Here is a 21,443-nt window from a genome sequence, read left to right as displayed (position 1 = left end):
TTTTAATTGTCCGACGTCGTTTTAATATGCACCAAAATTGCGACCGATCTGCGACTGAAATATGCGGTCGCAAAAAATCGGTCGCAATTTTATCTCATTTCGGTCTCAGATTGTGTCCCTTTTTTTGACGCGCCCATTTTTGCGACAGAAACAAAGTTGGTCGCAAAGCGGTCGCAAAATCGGTCGCAAATCCGCAGTAATTCAGTCGCAAACTGAAAGGCAATCCCGCGAGTTTTCCGCGCTAAAATCTGCGACTGTTTACCAATCAGTCGCAAATTGGTATCCATATTGCGACCGACTTTTGTCGGTCGCAAAAATCGGTCGCAATTTGAAGTTTTTTTTGTAGTGTCTGTTAAATCTTCAACAACTTGCATCGGTTGCGTTTCAACCCTAACTTCTTGAAATGCCTCCGATACTGCGAGTGAAGAAGATTGTTTCGTTTCAAGTGCATGAACAACTGATCTAGCCTTGATTTTACACACTGCCATCCAATCGCATCTATCTCGTTTAAACGATGGATATGGGACATAGTACACCTGTGCAGCTTGCATTGCCAAAATAAAAGGTTCATACTTTGTATATCTTCTTCTTTGATTAATATCAACCAGATTATACTTAGGATGAACCTTCGTGCCAATGTTTGGCGTAGGATCAAACCATTCACATTTGAATAAGATTGTGCACTTCATTGGTAGGCCTGGATATTCTAACTCCAAAACCTCAACCAATTTCCCATAAAAATCGTTTGACACGTCACTGTAGTTTGATCCCTTTATGCACACACCGCTGTTCATTGTCTTTCTGCTTCTCCCATAACCCTCAGTGTGAAACTTGTAACCGTTTACAAAGTAGCCAGAGTAGGCATTAGCAACCGGTAATGGCCCCTTTGCCAGATCCGTAATAAATCTGTTACGAATATCGCTTTCCGAGCTTCGAGCCTATGGGAAATAGTAATGACATGAGTCAGATTTAATAAATGTACATTCCGTGTTGTGTACATTGAAAGTAACTTACATAATATTTGAACCATTCTGCAAATTCCGTGTCCAGCTTTGCATCAACTGCAGTATCAGTCAAATTGAGATTTTGAAGCCGCAGAAGATTGATATATTCCTATTTATCAACGAACCATATTAGCATAAGTACGATTTAACAACGGCCCACGTCAAGTTTTGAATGTTTACATTATTTATACTTACTGTACATATGGTGTGATCTCTTCGCAATTCAATAAAATATAGGTTTGAGCCGCTTGTATCTCTGCATCAGTCAATCGTCTTTTTTTTGATTTACCAATCGTACGCCCAGGGTAGGTGAAAATTTTTAGATTTCCTTCAAACTCAGATTGAACGCGATCTCCTCCGTCATCGTTACGTGGCACTCTCCGATGCTTGGTGAAAACATTTGGTCAAAGTAGTGTGAACAGAATGTTGAAGCTTCTTCCACCAAATATGCATTGCAAATGGATCCCTCGACCTTTGCCTTATTGCGCACATTCTTTTTAATTTTCTGTAGGTTCTGTGATTGTACAATGCCAATATGTAAGTATAAGTAAAAAAAATGATGTAATCATTAGAATGAGATGTTAGTGAATCACCTCTCAAATGGATACATCCATCGATATTGTACCGGTCCTGCTAAACGACATTCATAGGGCAAATGAACCGGCAGATGTTCCATAGAATCAAAGAAGCCGGGTGGAAAAATTCGCTCCAACTTGCACATCACTACTGGGATTTCTCGCGCTAATTGGTCCATATCATCGCATCGGATAACAGTCATCGTCAATTCCTTGAAAAAGAGACTCAATTCTGTCATTGCTTCCCAAATTTTTCCTGGTAATAATTCCCGGAATGCCACAGGGATCAATCTTTGCATGAAAACATGGCAGTCATGGCTTTTCATGCCAAACAATCTGTACTTCCTCATGTCCACACATCTACCCATATTTGAACAGTAGCCATCTGGAAACCTTAATGATCGTAACCATTCGCACAATAATTGCCTTTGGGGTTTATCTAAACAATAACATGCCTTCGGAAACTTACCAGTAAGTACAGATTGCTCGAGTTCGGTCGACGACAAATTTCCTTCATGTCTGCTCTCGCTTTTGCATTATCCTTGGTTTTCCCTTCAATGTTCATGACAGTGTTGAACAGATTTTCAAACACATTTTTTTCTATGTGCATGACATCAAGGTTATGACGAATAAGAAGTGAACTCCAGTATGGCAAATCCCAGAAGATGCTTCGCTTTTTCCACCCGCTATTCCTGCCAATTCTTGTATTTACCTCATCTGCACCTAACTCTGTAACTTTCATAAGCCCCAGATCTTCAATTTCTTGTAATATTTGTGCTCCAGACTTCACAGTGGAGGGGGTTCAACAATAGTCGTGTTCTTTCTAAAGCATTGTCGATTTCTCCTCCAAGGGTGAGATTCTGGTAAGAATTTGCGATGACAATCAAACCAACATTGTTTACCTCCATTCTTTAGTGTAAATGCATTAGTGTTTTCCATGCAGTGAGGACAAGCCAATTTGCCAGCCGTACTCCACCCAGATAACATTCCAAAAGCTGGAAAATCACTGATGGTCCAAAGCAAAGCAGCTCGCATTATGAAATTCTGATTGGTCGAAACATCGAATGTTTCAACCCCATATTCCCATAAATAATTAAGTTCAGCAATCAAAGGCTGCAGAAACACATCAATTTTCTGTTTTGGATTAGTAGGCCCAGGAACAATAACACACAAAAACATATATTCATCTTTCATACACATTGACGGTGGTAGATTATACGGTGTCACAATGACAGGCCATGATGAATATTGCTGTCCTGATTGGCCAAACGGCTGAAACCCATCAGTACAAAGCCCCAATCTCACGTTTCTCATATCAGCAGCAAACACAGGATGAATGTTATCAAAATGTTTCCACGCTTCAGAGTCTGACGGATGAGTCATTATACCATCCTCATATTCATGCAAAGCATGCCATGTCATGTGTTCAGCTGTCGCCTTAGATGCATATAATCTTTGAAGGCGAGGAATAAGAGGGAAATAATACATCTTCTTGAAAGCCTTCTCTTTTTGTTCTCTACCAGTCCCTTGACCCGCCGTTGATATCTTGGAAGATTACAAAACTTGCATTCTCTGAATTCCGAGTCAACACCCCAGAATATCATACAATTATTACGACACAATCAATCTTTTCTACCGGTAGTCCCAACCCCCGAACTAATTTTTTTGTCCGATAAAAATTATCAACCATTGAATGGCCTTCAGGCAACATTTCTTTTGCTAACTGCACAAAATCATCGTAACACCTTTCTGAAAAATGGTGCTCCGCTTTCATGTGTAGTAATCGTGCAACAACAGACAGAACTGAATGATTCTTGCATCCAGGCCACAGTTCACTGTTAGCTGCACTTAGCATGTCAAACAATTGTTGTGCTGCTACGTTTGGCGATTCCTCCATATTATCCCATTCACATTGTACTCTACTCGCATCGATTACCATATCATTGCATTGATTACCATACAGAAATTGATAAGGCTGAACTTCTAAACTTACCGGAATGGAGTGGCTGACCCACTGGCAACTCGAGCTTCACCATGATGTATCCATTCGTAATAATTTTCCACGAACCCATGTTTGCACAAATGAAGTTTCACTGTATCGATGTCTAAGAAGGCTCGATTTCGACACTTCTTGTGATTACATGGACACCTCAACTTATTACCATCCATAAAACTGGGATTACCAACTGCAAACTGTATAAACGCCTCCAATCCTTGCAGGAACTCTTGTCTTAATATCCCATTGACCTCGAACCTCCAGTACATCCAATCTCGATTATTTTGCATTTTTTTTACCTAATTAACAATGTGTTTATAAAGGGTCGTGTCATGTAATTGCATTAGTCTAAACCATCCTTAAAACATGCACCTAATGTAATGTTCAATTTACAATACTTATAAGTAACTAAGGTTATTTCTATAATAAGGGTAACTATATATAAATGTAAAATCACTAAGTTCATTTATTGAATACAAAGACTACTGTAATAAAGGTAAGTGTACTATTCTACATATTGAATTTTTGGGAAAAAAATTCGGCAGCATTTCGGCACAACACAATCAAATCTCAAATACAAAAACAAATCAATAAACACTTCTATATCATACCAACATTCTCCAAAGGCAAATGGCCACTACTAGGCCTCCAATCCAAACTCATCATTCATTTAAGTCAAAAACATATTTAAGAAAAATAACGACAATAATATAAAATAAAGAAAAACACAGCCAAAACTTCTCAAGAAAGAGTTGCCAATAATTAAGAACATGTAATAACCTAAACACACAAAAAATTATTTATATACATTCCAATTATTCTTCAAAAAAAAAAAAAAATTGGAGCAATTAGTTTTTGTACTTGTTATTATTTTTGTTCAGTACTTTCACAGAGTTAGTTTTTATGCATCAACTACGTATACACTGATTTAAGATATTTACAATTAGTTTTTGTAGTTTGGAGCATATATTGAAAACTGAAAACTCTTAAGTACACATCGCATTTGCATATTTCTTTTATATTTCTTTTTCGATTAACTTGAATAAAATGTAAAATATTATATAATAAAAAGAAAATTGCTTTCATTTTCAATCCCATAATTTTATTCTGTATATTTGAAATGACACTTGCTTTGAAACTTTGAAACTTTTCCGAACTGGTTGCAGACTTTGAAATGGTCTACTAAAGTAGCTATCAAAGTTTGATTAAATTTTTTTAATAATTTAATTATTTCGGTTCAATTTTAAACTTTGATGAATTTGTGAAAGGTATTTTATAAGTTATTAAAAATTAGATCACTTATTAGATTTGAGAAATTTTGATGGATAAAATGAGTTTATTTTTTTATACATTCAACAATTTTTTTAGTAAATAAATGTTGAAATAAGAAAAACTACTAAATGTTAATTTCACATTTTTCATTAAAAGTCCTAACAAAAAATATATATAATAAATCAACCACAATATATTTAGAACCTTTAAAATATTGTTTTTCTCTCCTAATAACAACTGTAAAAATCATTCTACTATATATTTACAATAGTTTTATATGTATTGATTACTAGATTTTATATTAATAAAATAGAACTTTAAAGCAAAAAGAAAATGCAATTTTTAATGAATAAAATGTTTTTTTAGAAAAGATAAATAAAAATAGAGATTGAATAAGAAAAAAATTTGGCGTTCTCACTAATCACATTCAATTTTGTTGCTAAATTTCATTATCATCCATCGGTAAAATTGCAGAAATTAATGTAATTTGAAAATTAAAATTTTTATCGCTCGATATCACTCGAATGTATCTCCAAATGTCGTTCTTCCTAAATATTAATGGCGCGTTCTATTTATTATTCAATTTAGTCAAATTTGTATGATAAAATGATATTTATCTATTTGCTTGGATATTAAGGGTTATTAATTTTATATATAGCAACAATTTTTAAATTTTTTTTCGTTTTTTAAATAAAATATGTAACAATATATAATTACGGCTTTTTGTTGACTGAAACTCTCAATTTTTAATTTATTTAAGTTGCATATATATGTTAAATTAAAATAAAAAAATAACAAAAAAAAAAAGAAGAAGAATAAGAAGAAAAGAATAAAAGAATAAGAAGAAGAAAAAAAAAAAAAAGAAAAGAAGAAGAAGAAAATAAAAAAAAAAGAACAAGAACAAGAAGAACAATAAGAATAAGAAGAAAAAATAAAATAATAATAAGAAATAAAAGAAGAATAAAAGAAGAAAACAAAAGAAGAAAGAACATAATAATAATAATAATAGAAGAAAAAAAAAAAAATAACAATAACAAAATACTAATAAAAGAATAATAATAAAATAAACAATAATAATAAAATAAACATTAATAATAATATTAATAACAAAAACAACAATAATAATAATAATAATAATACTAATATAATAATAATAAGAAATAGTAATAAAATAATAAAAAATAATAATAATAATAATAAAAAATCACAATAATAATAATAATAATAATGTTAATAATATTAGTAATAATAACAACAACAATAATACAAATAATTATAATAATAATAGGAACAGTAAAATAATAATAATAATAATAATAAAATAATAATAATAATAATAATAAAATAATAATAATAATAATAATAATAATAATAATATAATACCATAAAAAAATTCTAATCGCAACTCTATATACAAAATCAACCATAAATAAATACAATAAAAACAAATAAAATCGAAAAAAAAAATTGGAAAAATTAATCGCAAAATAAAACTAACCTCAGATTTTCGCAACAGGCTGACCGGAGTGCAAAGCGAGCGGGGCTGCCTGCGTCAGGCGGGCTGGAACGGTGTCAGGAGGGGCCGGAGTGGCGCTGCGGACGGAGGAGAGGAGAGGAGAAAGGAGAAGAGAGAAAGAAGAAGAAAGAAAAAAGAGAGGGCCCGACGCTTAAAGCCCTAAATTTTGCGACCGACATATCGGTCGCAAATGTTATAACTATCAGTCGCAATTTTTAATGAGCCGACGTCGTTTGACTAGGCTCAAAATTTGCGACCGATTTGCGACTAACTATATCGGTCGCAAAAAATCGGTCGCAATGTAGTCTCCAATCGGTCTCAGAACTTTGGCCCATTTTTTACGCGCGAAGTTTTGCGACAGAAGAACATTTAGTCGCAAATCGGTCGCAAAATCGGTCGCAAATCCGTAGTACAGAGGTCGCAAATCATTAACCATTCTCGCGGGAATTTTCAGCGCCAAATTTTGCGACCGGTGGCTTATAAGTCGCAAATCGGTCTCAAAATTGCGACCGAATTAAGTCGGTCGCAAAAATCGGTCGCAATTTTGCATTTTTTTTGTAGTGGATGACAAAATAACTCAGCAGCCTTCAAAATTGCCAATAATTCAGCTTCATTAGAGTCTAAAATTCCCACCCATCGATGAAAACAATTAACCACGCTAAGAAAACTTCTCAAAACCCTACCAATACCAGCCGGACCACGTTTTCCTCTTACAGCCCCATCAACATTAAATAGCTTATTACCTTTAACATTAGATAAATAATTATAACGATTTAATATTAAATTACTTGAGTTTGAATGGAATTCTAATTATATTAGAAAAAGAAAAATAAAATAAAAATTATAATTTAATTACAGTAATTAAATTTTGTATAAGTTATAGGACGGAAGGGGAATATAGTAATAAATAACCCTCTTTAGACACGTGTCAACAACTGCTGATGTATTTTTCTTTTTCTTTTTCTTTTTTTTTTGGTACATAATATCTGCTTGCTTGTGCATTTATCCTTCAGTTAAGAGACAACAGGGGGTCTGAGTTCCAAAGTGATACTTCTGTCACGAACTTACAATCTGGTGACTGTTGAACAAAACTCCTGGCGTTTTGGCTTTTTTCGCGGTATCCAACGCGACAAGAACACAAAATTTCCTTGTCTTAATTATATATTAGATTGTGATTACTTTTTTGGTGTTAGCAACAAGATGAAATTATTGAATTTGATTTGCTTTTTAATCAAATAAGGAAAAAAAAAAAAGTAAAATGGGCTCGGATTCGAACTCAACACCGCCATCAACGGCGTCGCCAAATGGGAAGCGAAGTAGAGATCCCGAAGACGAGGTCTATCTCGACAATCTACATTCTCACAAGCGCTATCTAAGTGAGGTTTGTCCTTTATCTTTATCAGTCTCTTTTTTAGTTTAAGATTATATAATTTTCAATTCTTACTGATTTTCTTCTAATTTTGTGAGCTTTACTTTCATTTCTGAATTTTTTGTTCATGGGCAATATTGTTCTGGAGATTTGAACTAGGTTTTCTTAAAATGCTTTTACTTTTGTTTGTTGAACTTTACTTTGTTTTTCACTCTCGGTGAAGTTTTTTTTCCCCTTGTTATGATTTGGAATTTTGTTGTCTTGTTTTGATTTTTTTATCAATTAAGTAGGAATAAAATGTTTCTTTATTCAATTAATTAAGAGATTTTACTATCAAGTTTATATTGCATAGATATTTGCATTTTGATCCTTTTTTTTGTCTAAATTTTGTTGTTTTCTGCAGATAATGGCATCTAGCTTGAATGGATTAACTGTTGGAGACCCACTTTCTGAAAATCTTATGGAATCTCCGGCAAGGTCTGAAGGCATGTTTTATGCCAGGTGAATTCTTGGTTTCACTTGAAAAAAACGTCATCTGGGAGATTGAAACCTTCTGCAGCATTTCTCCTATATTAAGAGTTTATTCTATTAATTAGTGAATCACGCAATGCACTTTCAATTCATGAAAATTTCTCATAATTTCTGGAAATGCTAATGTTTGGAGGGATCAGTGACAGTGGAATGCAAATGGTAATTTGCAGTGCTATAGCTTAATTTCTGGAGTACTGTTATATTACTACTCATCAGGTGATATAGCACTCATGGATTGTTTGTACTCCTTCAATGGCCAATCAACACAAGGCTGTAACTTTGTTTATCCGGTTATAACAGACTAATAGCTGCTTTTGTATTTCTTTCTGCAGTGAAAGGGGAATCTGATTTTAATCACATTTGAGGATTGGGAATCTGATTTTAATCACATTTGAGGATGCCAATTTACTCATTTGGGTTTTGTTCTAATCTATATCTGATAACTATGATATATTGGATCGTTTAGTTAGTTAAGCGTTTAACATAATCACCACATAGTTCTTAAGATAATCTCTGCTGTGAATCACTAGAAATATAGAAATTTTCTGTTCATTTGTTCTCCATTCTTGTAAAGGTGAGAAAACAAATTTGATCCTCAAGAAGTGCACTTACTAGGAGGGCTAACACCTCTTGGTTCGTGTTTATATATATATATATATATATATTGCAGCCCTAAAAATGACACAAAAGCTTCAAATGGTTTTAGATTGTTTAACAGTAGGTGTTGCCTTTTAGGCTAGGGTATCTAGTACCAGCAGGAAAGCTTCCCATACTTGATGCATCATGTTGTTGTGCACCGCAGGCAAACAATTTGTGGGAACAATTGCTCATACATGCACTTCTGGAACTCTATTATTGCACCTGCATTTACTTTTCATCATTGTTGCCTTTAGGAAGTATAAGGAGTAAGCCTTAGCAGCTTATTTTTCTTGTTTTGGAACCTCATTAACTCAGGCCCATAGACATTCACTGTACTTCTATATGTCATCCTATGTGCAGTATGAAATATAATTTGCTAATAAGGTCTGCTTATCTAGGTAATGTTGATTCATGAACGGCATAATATTTGAAAAACATTTGCTAAATTCCTGCTTTGTTCTGTAATTGTTGCCCTCAGTATATCGCTTCATGCTGGTTCCTAGCCTTTGCCAAAATTTCATTTGAATGAATGTGACTACTATGGAATTGTTTTGGCTTTAGAACTGATACGATAATGATGGCTTATCATGATATTAACTTCACTTTGTTATACAAGAGTTCTTTCCTGTGATTTTTCCAGAACCCATTCTTTTGGCAGCTCTTCAGTGGGAAAATTATTGTGGTATGAACTATTTTTAGGAAATATGTGAAGTTATAGAAAGTGTCATTTGAAACTCTATTAATCTGAAAAAATTATATCATGTTGCAAAGTCTCCTTTTCTTTTTTTGTAGTGTGCTTATACATGGGTGCAGTTTTCTGTCATAGTTTTGTCGTCGATTGCAAACACTACGCATAATTCTTTTATGTAGAAATGCTTGTTCTATATTTTTTGTGGCATTATATTGTATTAAAAACATTGGTAAATAGTTCATTGTCATTTTAGTTATTGGAAAGCTCACTGTTTTTGTTTGATCCCTCACACTCGTTATGTTTCCTTAAATTTTACATTTCAGGGACGAAATGTCCTTGCAGTATTCACCAATGTCAGAAGACTCTGAAGATTCTAGGTTTTGCGAGACCCCCACAAATATTTGCTCATCCCAGCCTGATAGTCTGCCCACAAGTCCAGTCTCTCCCTATAGGTACCAAAGACCATTTGGTGGATTCTCTTGTGCTCCTTCTACCAGCTCATATCCAGCACATGGCTGCACTGTCAATAGCGTCACTTGCTCACAACCTCGCCAACGAGGTTCAGATTCTGAGGGTCGGTTCCCATCATCACCTAGTGATATTTGCCACTCAGCTGACTTGAGGAGGGCTGCACTCTTGCGATCTGTGCAGATGAGGACACAACCTCTTGGATCATCATCATTTGAATTGCCTTTTGGTTCAGGGCAGGAGCCTGTATCTAATATGGAAGCTGAAGAGCGACCATGCTCATATATGAAGTCCTTGGTTGATGACAGAGATTATCAGATTGATGACTGTTCTTCGATGAGTGCATCAGAACCTGAATTTAATGGTGGAAAATCATGCAGAGTGTTGAATATGAATATAAAAGGGGATGAAACTGGGAGTTAAACACACATTGGATCCACCTATCATACTTGCTGACCACATCTTGTAAGACTTTGCTTTTGCCATCCGTAACAGATTTTTTTTGTCCATTGAATTCACCCATATTGTGAGTTTTGTATAAGGTCATTGTCTTTACTGCATGGAGAGAATGCTTGTGCGTTGCATACCTAGACGGTTTCATTGACCCAAAAAGGTTATCCGGATCTTACCATACACTGTAGCTTGCTAGTTGGTCAATCTTGTGATGTTGATGAGCTCCGACTAAGTTTAGGTTAGCGAAGTTGTAATTTGTAAATAAGCAATGTATACTGTTCAGTGTTATTCTTTGTCATACCCAAGCATATGCAAACAGTAGATTCAGCAGTTGTGTTTTACCTTCTTGTTGTTTCTGTTCGATCCTTTTTCCCGTCTTTGTAATAGAATAGATTCTAGGTGCCCGTGGAAGATTCTGTTTTGCCATTGTTTTTTAGGGGAATGAGCACCAATTTGTTTTATCCGGTGTCTACTATGGCTTTTGTTGTTTCACTTTCTACCTCATCAGTGAGAATGTGTTAATGGAAGTTCGTTGCATGAAATTTCATTATCACCACAACTTTGTCTACCACGGTTTTTGCCGTTCTAGTTTCTGCCTCATCAATGCGAATGTCAATGGAAGTTATTACAGGACGAACTGAAAATACAAATGCAATGATCATTTACTTTTAATGTGTTATTAATCAGAACAGTAATTTCATTGACCATGTTTCTTATCTCGATTCTATAATCATCATATGCACTAGCAACATTTTATCTGTCGGCACAAAGAAATACGCACCAAAAAAGTAAGCAGCAAGCAGAGAGTCGATTGGACAGTAATACGAAGGGCCGGGTTAGGAAAAGGCTCGTGAAATATCGTGGAGTTTATCTCGAAAATCGAATATCTGGTCATTTTGTTAAAAAAGTACAGTGCACAGATTAAATAAGGCAATATAAAATAAATGCACTAGCTAGTTGAGGTTCTCAAAATGCTGTTTACTGTGTGAAGAAGCCTTGCTACAAGAATTTCGAAGTAAATGATGGACGATCGAAGAGAGGCTATTGGGGGAACCAAACCCCAGAAAACTGGAAGATCATAAGATCAAGCAAATGTCGCCAAGATATTCTTCTTGAGGGTGAGCTCATCCGCCTTTGCTGGGCTGATTGACTGCACAATTAATCAAGCAAATCAAAAAGGGCAAAGCAATCAATCAGCAAAATTATACATATTCAATACATATTTGCTTCAGTCCATGATAATAATAAAAAAACACTATATATTGGATAGAATTCATCAAAAAGTATTGTACAACTATTTCTGAGCTCGATTGGAGAATTTTTGCCTCAATGTTGATATCTCAAAATGCTAGAAGGATAATTATTTAAACCAATACAACTCAACTGAGAAATTAGTCCTAATAATGTTACCTTTTCAAGTATGCGGTGCAGCCGCTCAATTTCCTTCTTGGCATAATCAGAACCTTTAGCCATACAGCTCTTAGCAACTTTCAAGTAAATCTTTCCATGCCTAAAAGAAACAGGGGAATATGGTCATACACTAGGTTAATAAGATATTTGATATGAAAGGTTGAGCGCTCGATCTACTATAGTTTTTAACAATAGTTTAACAAAATTTTTAGACATCATAAGAAAGCAGTGAGGAAGCCACATAGTTCAATACAAAGCTTGAACAGAACAGCCCACACCATTAGTTACTACCTTGCACTGGAACCCTCTAATTTCAACTTCCTCTTCTATTCGGGAAAACACTGGTTTCTTTTCATCATTACCAGCTGCTACAAACTCTTTCACCAAAGCATCCAATGATTCAACTATGCCAGCCTGTCATTAGAAACTTAAATAATTTAAGCAAACAAAAGAAAAAGTTGAACTTCCAGTGTCTAATGCAATAACTAACCTTTGAGGTAAGTTGTCCTTTCCATCGCGACTGGTTCCACTCTTTTCATTAATGAAACTGACAAAGTCTTCTAAGTCTCTCCCAGCCTCATAGTCTTCCCCAGCTTTGTTGCCTTTTGGAAAGAATTTCAGTGTTGGGTACCCACTTACTCCATACCTGCACATAATATATAGACAATTAACACTGTTCCAATGAACAATTGATGTTGATAACCCTAGCATTAGATACATTAGATCATAAACTACGTGTCCCTTACTTTTCAGCTATATCCCTATATTTGTCAGCATCTAGATTGGCAATAACTACATCTTCCTCCAATTTAAATGCTGTGGCCACCTTTTCATATGTCTGCCAATACAAAACAAGATTTCAGGTCATGCTTGTGTAAGATATCAACACAAAAATATGATACGAGTATGTGGATGGGGGATGTATCACGTACGGGAGCAAGACTCTTGCAATGGCCACACCTGGAAGAAGCAAAGTTCAAAAATCAATCAACAAAAGACACCACCAAATTAAGATGACATGAGAATTGAGAAATTTAGAAGCTACTAAAAGCCATGATATTTCACTTATCCGAGTTGTCAATATATAAAAGGCCAGACATGCTTACCATGGTGCATAAAACTCCACCAATACATCCTTGGTTTCATCCAAGACAACCTCATCAAAATTATCAGCTGTCAGCACCACAACATTGGATGGGACTGCAGCTATCTTCACATTGGTCCCTGTAAAGAGTATATATGATCTGATCAGGCACTTATAATTTACTTTTTTCTTCCAGTATACAAGTATTTTAAGCAGATAGCCTTAAACTGCAATACAATAATGGTGAAGCATGAAATTGGAAGATATCCACCAGTTTTTTCTTAGATATAATCAGCTTAGAGGGAACAGAGAATAGCCCCTGGGAAGCACATTATCTGAAGAAATTCTGGCCAAGCATCACAATACCATTGAATGAAGGGGATTTCATGCAATTAAGAAACAAAAGAAGACACCTGAAAAAGATGAAGAACAAGAAGCCATAGGCCTCACCTCCAACTCAACTCTCTGCACTCTTACAGAAAGAGGGATTTAATTGCATAACATCTAAGTTATCTAGACAACAAATGCTCCAGTGATCACAATAACAAATAAACAAGTCCACAAAATATAAATTTCCTCTTATTAACTTATTTTTGAAAAGCAAAGATCATTACCTCCTTCATTATTCACAAACTCAGCAAGTGATTCTGCAGTACGTGGCCCTTCATACCTATCAATACCATAGAATCATGTTTATCACTTTTCATATAGTCAATATAACTAAAAAGAAAGACAAATAATTGAAGCATCCCCATATTCTTTCTGCTATTATGTAGTTTAGTTATTCTCACTTTTTGGGCTCCAGAGATCCTTTAGGAAACCATTGAATTGTTGGGTATCCAGACACCCCATATTTACTGCATAGGCTCTTGTGCTCATCACAGTCCACCTACATGCATCAAGATTGTGCCAAATTAGCAGATAATAACGTGCCAAATTAGTAAATATGATAACAATGTTTGCATAAGCACTTATAAAGGGAATAGTACATTTACACAACACAAGATAAAAACAATCATTAAGTATCAATAATAAAGAGCTTACTTTTCCAATCAAAACAGACTTTGACTTCTTAAAGCTTGATCCAAGTTTCTCATACTCAGGAGCGAGCTTTTTACAATGTCCACACCTGTTACATCGAACGTTGTCCAAATACAGTCCACACTTATCAGGAACTTAGTAGCACATTTAAGAATCCTCATTCTCGCAACAAAGATGTACAAATAAAGATCATTCAAACTCAAATGGCATGGCAAAAATCTCACAAAATGTCCACTTAAAGCCTTGAAACAACTTCCTATAGGTCTTAAAACGCACAAAAAAAAAAAAAAAAAACGTTTTCTCATATATACTACAATCCTAAAGTTGAACATGACCCATTAAAATTGAAAATTGTTTATCTCATAATTTCCCTGAATTACTTAATCTCAAGGCATAAATCAGCTTAGACAGCTCAGGAAACGATCTCATAATTCCATTTCTATTAGTATCCCTTCATGAAATGATGATATCAAATGCATACGGGCTCATAACTAAAAGTAAAATCAAATACAAACTAGCTAAAGAAGTTTCGCAGTCATTGACTAGCAAGGTTAAACAGATCTATAGATCAATTAACTAAGGTAGCTGATCGGCATGTGAAACCATCAATCTTAACTTGTATTCAACAAGTGAAATCGGCTATGGAAACCAAAATCAGAACAAAGATTTGTAAGAATGAGTGATAAAAATTTTACCAAGGAGCATAGAATTCGAGCGCCTCTGTCTTGACCAACTTCCTTCTCGAAGTTATCTTCTGTGAGCACAAGGACGTCGTCTGCTAGAGCTGATACGGCAAACAAGGCTAAGGTCCCCAAAGCTAACCAGATCTGCGTGTACTTCTCCATTACTTTCTTTTCCTCTTCTTTCCACACTCTGTTTCTCTCTTTTCTTTCTCCGCTAAAAAAATCAAAAGTCGAATTTCTAGACGAGAGATGAGACAAGTTACGGTGAGGACGCCTCTATTATTTACTATGGGCTCTACCGTCGATGTGTCTACGCGGCGTAATCTGATTTGTCAGAATTCGTAATTTTTGGTGTGCTTTTGCGCGTGGAGGTCAGTGGTCTTCCGTGTCGTTGCTGAGTGACGTTTTTATGATGATGTGGCTATCGGTGAGAGTCCACGTCCCTCAATGCTTTTTTATTTAAAAAAATATCTTAAATTTGTTTTTTTGGGTCGGATCAAACGATGACTACTGGGCCACTAAAACTGGACAATTCGAACTTGAGTTGTTATGATTACGAATCATATTAGTTTCTGCAACAGCTTTTAAAGGTAGTTGTTCTTCACACCATTGGTTGGGCGTTACTTCCTGAAATTAACAGCTATTAAATCAATATATGGCGGTGTTGAAACTGGACTACTCCTCTAAGCAGTACGCAATTTAATTAATCACGTGTTAAAAATTAATTAATTTATTTATTAAATAATAAATTTGGTATAAGAATAAAATGAATCAAGCTATTCTCTTCAAAAAAAAAAAAAAAAAAGAATCAAGCTATACTTAAATTTCTCGACTCTCTTATATAAATTTAACTTATTTTAAATCAAGATGAAACTCGAATAATTTGAATAATGGGTTGAATGAAGTTTGAATATTATGATTTTCAATTCAAATGCTTCACGAATATAATCAAAATATTTAAATATCATATAATTATAAATAATATTTTACATTTCACATATAATCTATAAACTAGGTTTTCGGCATCTCAATCAAGGAAATTGAATATCACCGTTCAGAACTGAAAACTGCTACCTGACAATTTCCCAATAGAGAGAAACACAAAAAGCAACTTTGCCCCATTTACTGGTTTACAGTTTCTGAAAATCTGCTTCTTAAAACAAACTGCAACAACTGGATGTTGATTCTTCAATTTATTACTTTAAACAACACATTCCATTAGCTTCCATTTCATTTACGATGTTTTTTCCATGTTATTTGAAGTAGCCTGTCATTTCTCAAAGGACTCGTAATTCATTTAACACGAAGAGCAGGACAGTTACTGTTTTCAAGATTCCTGAAATGAGATGACCATGACATCCGAAGGATTGAGCCAGGCCCAGCCATAAAATTGTTTTTACAAATATCTTCAAAATATTCAATAAAATTGAAAGGAATTGTATAAATCAATGTTTCTACAAAATTCAACTCAATTGTCGTTTACAAACCCATAACTGTTTATTTGGGATCATCTCCCAGCAACAAATATTAGATTTGATGCAACAAGATACCAACAAGGAAAGATAATTTAACTTGAAGGGAATGATGCTACTTACAAAGAAGTGTAGTCAAATTCCAATTGACAAATGGAGATCCATATTAAGGGCGCTCCTTGAGAGATCCCCTAGAATTAAAAACAAAATAAATCAACTAATGTAGCAATATGGATTAAGTAACCAGTAAATGAAAAGTATTTATGAAAAATTCTCATAGTTTGGCAAGTAATGAATTAAATAAAAAAATAAAAAAATAAAAAAGAAAGAAAGAAAACAAACACCCATCATAGTAGTAGAGGGTGGAATGTGAAGCACCAAAAACCAAAATTAAAAAAACAAAAATGCTGTAAATCTAGACCATAAAGTGTTCAGAAAACAAACTCAAGAAATGAACTGCAAACACCAGATAAGCGAATAGACAGTAAACTAAGAAAATATTGCTAAGACATCATCTCCAAATTGATCTCTGTTTTCCACCATAACGAAATTTTTTTCAACAAAATAATAGGCTATAATAATTGGACTTATCTCTAAATTTTAGTGGTACAAGAATCTTCTTTTTCAGTGATTGTGCTAAAGCAAGTAAAAGTGATAGATATGGAAATTAAGCCACCTCAGAAACCAGAACAATCTCATAACCTGACATTCCACACCACAGAAAAGGCAATCTCCTATGTGCTAGGTGGCACTCCCTAGAATACCATATTATTTTTTTCACCCAATTTCAATACCACAAATACACCCTTCCCCCCAAAAAAAGACCAAAGATGGAGAAGAAAGAGGAGTTCTATAAACCTACTTGGAAGCATAGCATTGAAGATGTGATATTAGCATTATCAATATTCCTCAAATGTCTTCTTCACTCCTGGAAAAAGAGTAAAAATATAAGTAAAGAAAAGGGCAGCGTGTTGTCTGGATCAGCTAATTTATTTTCTGTAAATCATAGAAATACTATCATTTTTCATGTATCCTCACTAACCATTAATTGAGTGATCATTGATCATCAAGAATGAAGATACAAAAGCATCTTTGTGGTTATCTTGGAGACCATAACTTGCACCAGGAAAGTAAAGAGGCTGTTTCAACCAATACGCACAGCAACCCTACACCATGCCATGCAATTTGAATCATTTATGTGGGGCTAGCATTTGATGCTTATGTCATAAAGTTATCTGGATATGAAATATACTTAGTAAAATTAGAATGGATGTTAACTGGTTTCATGACGTGCAACGTCAGCAAATAGCCATCTAGTTATAATGGAATAAATGTTTTGTAATGCGAAGCGATAGACTGCAAAGACCTTTACATAGTGATGGTCCACTAAATCATAGTCCTAGGAGCATTTATCTTTAATATCAATCCTGCATTTGATTTCAAATTATATAGTGAAATACAAAAGTAAAATGTAGAAATACGTATCTCAAAATGTCAGAATGCTCAAACTTGAATGCAGAGAAACACAGATTGCACAGGATTGGATATTGATAGTCTTATCATGGATCTCTACACATTTTAAGGAAGGAGTTTAAGTTCTATAAACATATTCTGGCAGTGAAATGTCTATGAAGTGGTTTCACTTGAAACCATAGGCAATACAAATGAAGAAATTTTTGAATGAAGGAGAAAAACATACAGATATTGGACTTACAGACAGATTTTTCACCTGGATTTAATGGACTTAGTTACCCCACAAGTATCTACAGAAGAAAACAATGGCGTTTAATCTCCATCAAAATATTTGCAGACTGCCAAATGCACGCACGATGGATGCAACCTGTACTTCTGATATCTGTTTTGGTAATTCACAAGTTTTAGGTTCTATACCAGCCACCATTATTTAAAGTCCTTCTGAAACTGCACCTTCCTGGCTTTTAAAATACCACGCTCTAAAATAGACATCGTACAAGCATCAGGAAAAATCCCTTTCTCAGACATTTGATTAAGCAAGTTGTCAGCCCTATCCACATCTCCCCTACTAAAACAACCAGATAGAAGAGCCGTGTATGTTACTGTATCAGGTTGTAGTCCTTCATCTATCATTTGATCAAATAGGCATATGGCATCCTCAAGGTTATTTGCCTTGCAACGTCCATCAATCAAAACTGTATAACAAACAGTATCCAGCTTGATCCCCATATTCTTCATTTGTGTCAAAACAATTGAAGCATCAAATGCATTTTCATTGCCTTCCTTTTGACTTTCTGAGGAACCTACCATCCTTATATGTGCTTTTTGGTGAGCATCAAGCAAAACTGTGAAAGTAACTAAATCAGGTTTAATTCCTCTTTTTCTCATATCACGGAAAAGATCATGGGCTTCCTGTAAGCAATTCATCCTGCAGTAACTATTTATCATTATTGTGTAGGTAATGATATCAGGGATCAACCCTCTCCTGGATAAAATGTCATAAACTGATTGTGCCTTTCTCACATCTCCAGCCTGACATAAAGCAGCAATTATTTTACCAAACATGACATTGCTGGGTTCCTGTTTGAGAGCCAACATTGTTTCTAGCAACATAAGGATTTTGACATTATCCCCTTCCTCACACAGGTTTTTTAGAAGATTATAGCAGCAACTTCTCTTAACTAAATTTCCCTGTCTTGAAAGTTTAAAGAAAAGTTCAAAAGCCTCAGTAGTATGGTTAGCCTTACAGAATCCATTTATCATAGCAGCATAAGTATCTAAATTTTTATCCTCTATGCTATTGAAAAATTCTTCAGCTTCTTTCACTTTGCCTCCAATACACAAACTTTCAACTATAACATTGTGCATAACAGCATTAGGTTTCAGATTCTGTGTCTCCATAAAATCCAAAAGGTAAAATGCCTGAATTGCATGGCCTTGTCTACAAAATCCACTAGCAAGTACAGTGTAAGTGACAATATCTGGCTCAATACCCATTTCTCTCATTTCTTCAAATACCCTAAAAGCATCATCCAAATTTCCTTGGCAACAATAACCGTTAATTAGAGTTGTATAATGCATAATATCCATATCCATTTGCTGGCCCTTCATTTCATCTAGCAATGCTACAGCTTTTTCTAGTTTCCCAAGTTTGCACAAAGCATCAACTACAATGTTGTACGAAACCTCATCTATAAATATGCCTAAGTCCTTAAATTGATTAAATTGATCCACCACTTCAAGATGCATGCCCATTTCAGACAAGGAGTGAAGAATTGATCCAATAACCTCACAATTTATTTTGATATTCTTAGATATCATGTCATCGAGGATAGCATATGCTTTTAGCAAATTCCTATCTTTACAAAACCCACGAATCAGTTCACTGTAGGAATGCATATCAGGAACCACACCTTCTTTTTCCATTTCAAGCAAGACACTTTCAGCTTTGTCCAATTTCATCTCATTGCAAAACCCACGAATTGCAACAGTATAAGCATACTCATCTATAGGGACGTTAGCTGCTTTCCATGCTTTAAGCACCTGATAGCCCAATTCGGATTTCTGATTCACACAAAGTCCTTCTATATAAGCCGTATAAGCTAAAGCATTGGAAGTCGCACCATGCTGCTCCATATCCTTAAGTACATACATAGCCTCTTCCAAACTACCCTTCATACAAAGAGCCCTTATTACAATAGCATAGGTATAATCATTAGGGCTCAAACCCAACCTCTTCAACTGTTGAAAAATGGCAAGTGCCATATCGAATTTCCTATTCTCAATCAGTCTATTCATAAGGAAATTACAGGTAAATATTCTAGGCACGAATCCACGCCTTCCCGTCTGAAACAATGCATCAGTAGCCTCATCAAACATACCAGCACTAACATATGACTTAACCACCGCATCATATACTTTAAATAGAAACAAAGAGTGTTGCTTAGCATCATCAGCACCGCTATTGCAAAGCGTATCAAGCAAGCATGAAATATCAAAAGAACTGTCACTGTCATTGCTAGAAAACAAAATAAGATCCAGGAAAATTAAATGGAGGTTCTTTTGAAGACCTCCATCACAAAGAATTCTAATAATGGCAGCATAAGTAGAGACATCATGTTTAAAGCCTAAGTCTTTCAATTGGCAAAAGAAAGAGAACGCTTGATGAGGTAGTTTTTTAAGGCTATATAAGATATCAGCAACCTGAAAAGCATCTAATTGTAGTAGCTGTTGTTGCTGCCATTTTGGTTCAGTGACGCCATCGTTAGTGGTGGTGGTGGCGGCGGTCAAGTGGGCAAGCGTTGACAGGAATTTGCGTTTGAAGTGAAAGACTGCAACGGAGTTGTGCTTAATACTGAGTAGTTTTGTATTGAAATTAGAGAGTAACCTGGTAGATAAAACCCACATGGAAGTTGATATCTTCTCATTTGAAACAGAGATGGAAAACAGAGAGCGGAGGATTCAATTCGAATAAAAGAAGGTGTTTTGTCTAGGGTTTTAAAGGGTGTTTTTAGATATCAGAATAAAAAAGTATAAATGTGGACCCCATAACTTAGCTAACCCAAATTTAGTTCTATCAAAACGACACCGCATAACCAGAGAAATAAAAATTTCCGTGTCCCCTTCTCTTCGGTCTTTACTCTTCTCTGCTCTCGCTCAAAGCCTACTCTCTGCAGCCCGCATCCACAAATATGAAAGCAGTGGCATGCACCCAGAAATATTAATTGAGTGTAATCGCAAAGGGATCTAATTAATTAACAAAGTAGCTATTCTCTAATGCAAGCCCTAAGCATTCTTTATCCATTTTCAAGGCTTTGTATACTGCATCAGCTAATTAGAATCCAGGATTCTATGGTCCAAGAAACTAATCGAATATCTAAGGACACAAACATTCTGAAGAGAAAGAAACAATTCATCAAACAAGAAGAGGAAAATATAAAATGGGTTCCAAAAACAACATATTAGAACAAACAACACACATACCTGATCTTGCTATCCAAAATCATGGCCGCAAAAAGAGCAACTTATGCTTCAAATTCTGTTTTCGTGTTAAATATGGTATCGATTTCTTTGTTGCCAATTGCCGCTGTGAATGTGTTTTTCATCAACCCAAAACTCATTTCTTGCACCTAGACAATGAATCTAAAACATCTACAACTTTTCTTGCTTCTACTATTATTGGCCGGTTACCGCTCCTAGATACTGCAGATTCTTCAATAGACAAAAAAAAAAAAAAATTAATTAGAGAGAAAGAACAAGATTTGAT

General features: G+C 34.9%; 2 protein-coding genes and 1 pseudogene across 11 annotated transcripts; 1 reads left to right on the top strand and 2 right to left on the bottom strand.

Annotated features, from left to right (window-relative positions):
* The first annotated feature begins 7,369 nt into the window (after positions 1 to 7,369).
* On the top strand, positions 7,370 to 10,802 carry LOC105642597 (uncharacterized). 2 transcript variants are annotated; one of them, XM_089716870.1, is made up of 3 exons: positions 7,370 to 7,744; positions 8,136 to 8,233; positions 9,917 to 10,802. In XM_089716870.1, exons 1-3 carry the CDS (start codon positions 7,622 to 7,624, stop codon positions 10,482 to 10,484), a joined length of 789 nt encoding a protein of 262 aa, XP_089572996.1. In that variant the 5' UTR covers positions 7,370 to 7,621; the 3' UTR covers positions 10,485 to 10,802. The 2 variants fall into 2 exon arrangements, with proteins under 2 accessions (XP_089572996.1, XP_089572997.1); XM_089716871.1 differs by lacking the exons at positions 7,370 to 7,744; positions 8,136 to 8,233 and adding an exon at positions 8,240 to 9,584.
* Positions 10,803 to 11,435: 633 nt separating this feature from the next.
* On the bottom strand, positions 11,436 to 14,946 carry LOC149492119 (putative protein disulfide-isomerase A6; annotated as a pseudogene). The gene is made up of 11 exons (XR_016319131.1): positions 14,745 to 14,946; positions 14,053 to 14,137; positions 13,800 to 13,897; positions 13,623 to 13,678; positions 13,031 to 13,148; positions 12,857 to 12,884; positions 12,671 to 12,762; positions 12,415 to 12,570; positions 12,216 to 12,338; positions 11,925 to 12,024; positions 11,436 to 11,664 (listed from the first exon to the last, which is right to left on the bottom strand). The product of XR_016319131.1 is annotated as a putative protein disulfide-isomerase A6 (transcript).
* A 46-nt stretch (positions 14,947 to 14,992) lies between these two features.
* LOC149492118 (uncharacterized) lies at positions 14,993 to 21,443 on the bottom strand. Of its 8 annotated transcripts, none has more exons than XM_089716864.1 (5): positions 17,934 to 21,106; positions 17,247 to 17,370; positions 17,067 to 17,132; positions 16,328 to 16,395; positions 14,993 to 15,359 (listed from the first exon to the last, which is right to left on the bottom strand). In XM_089716864.1, exon 1 carries the CDS (start codon positions 20,582 to 20,584, stop codon positions 18,104 to 18,106), a length of 2,481 nt encoding a protein of 826 aa, XP_089572990.1. In that variant the 5' UTR covers positions 20,585 to 21,106; the 3' UTR covers positions 14,993 to 15,359; positions 16,328 to 16,395; positions 17,067 to 17,132; positions 17,247 to 17,370; positions 17,934 to 18,103. The 8 variants fall into 8 exon arrangements, 7 of the variants coding, with proteins under 7 accessions (XP_089572990.1, XP_089572988.1, XP_089572992.1 ...); XM_089716862.1 differs by lacking the exon at positions 14,993 to 15,359 and adding an exon at positions 15,678 to 16,068; XR_016319130.1 differs by lacking the exons at positions 14,993 to 15,359; positions 17,934 to 21,106 and adding an exon at positions 21,161 to 21,443 and having other exon boundaries at positions 16,147 to 16,395.

The sequence above is a fragment of the Jatropha curcas genome, unplaced genomic scaffold (assembly GCF_041381405.1).
Source record: "Jatropha curcas cultivar XTBG-Jc1 unplaced genomic scaffold, XTBG_Jcur_1.0 HiC_scaffold_113_pilon, whole genome shotgun sequence".
Lineage (NCBI taxonomy): Eukaryota > Viridiplantae > Streptophyta > Magnoliopsida > Malpighiales > Euphorbiaceae > Jatropha > Jatropha curcas.
Note: the sequence above shows the minus strand (reverse complement) of the source record. Positions and strands in the feature narration are given on the sequence as shown.

What these genes read in the sequence shown, in the direction of transcription:
- LOC105642597 (XM_089716870.1), top strand. Translation starts at nt 7,622, where the DNA reads ATGGGCTCGGATTCGAACTCAACACCGCCATCAACGGCGTCGCCAAAT. An exon ending in ACAAGCGCTATCTAAGTGAG is followed by an intron (nt 7,745 to 8,135) that starts GTTTGTCCTTTA and finishes TGTTTTCTGCAG; the next exon opens with ATAATGGCATCTAGCTTGAA. An exon ending in GAAGGCATGTTTTATGCCAG is followed by an intron (nt 8,234 to 9,916) that starts GTGAATTCTTGG and finishes TTTACATTTCAG; the next exon opens with GGACGAAATGTCCTTGCAGT.
- LOC149492118 (XM_089716864.1), bottom strand. Translation starts at nt 20,584, where the DNA reads ATGTGGGTTTTATCTACCAGGTTACTCTCTAATTTCAATACAAAACTA.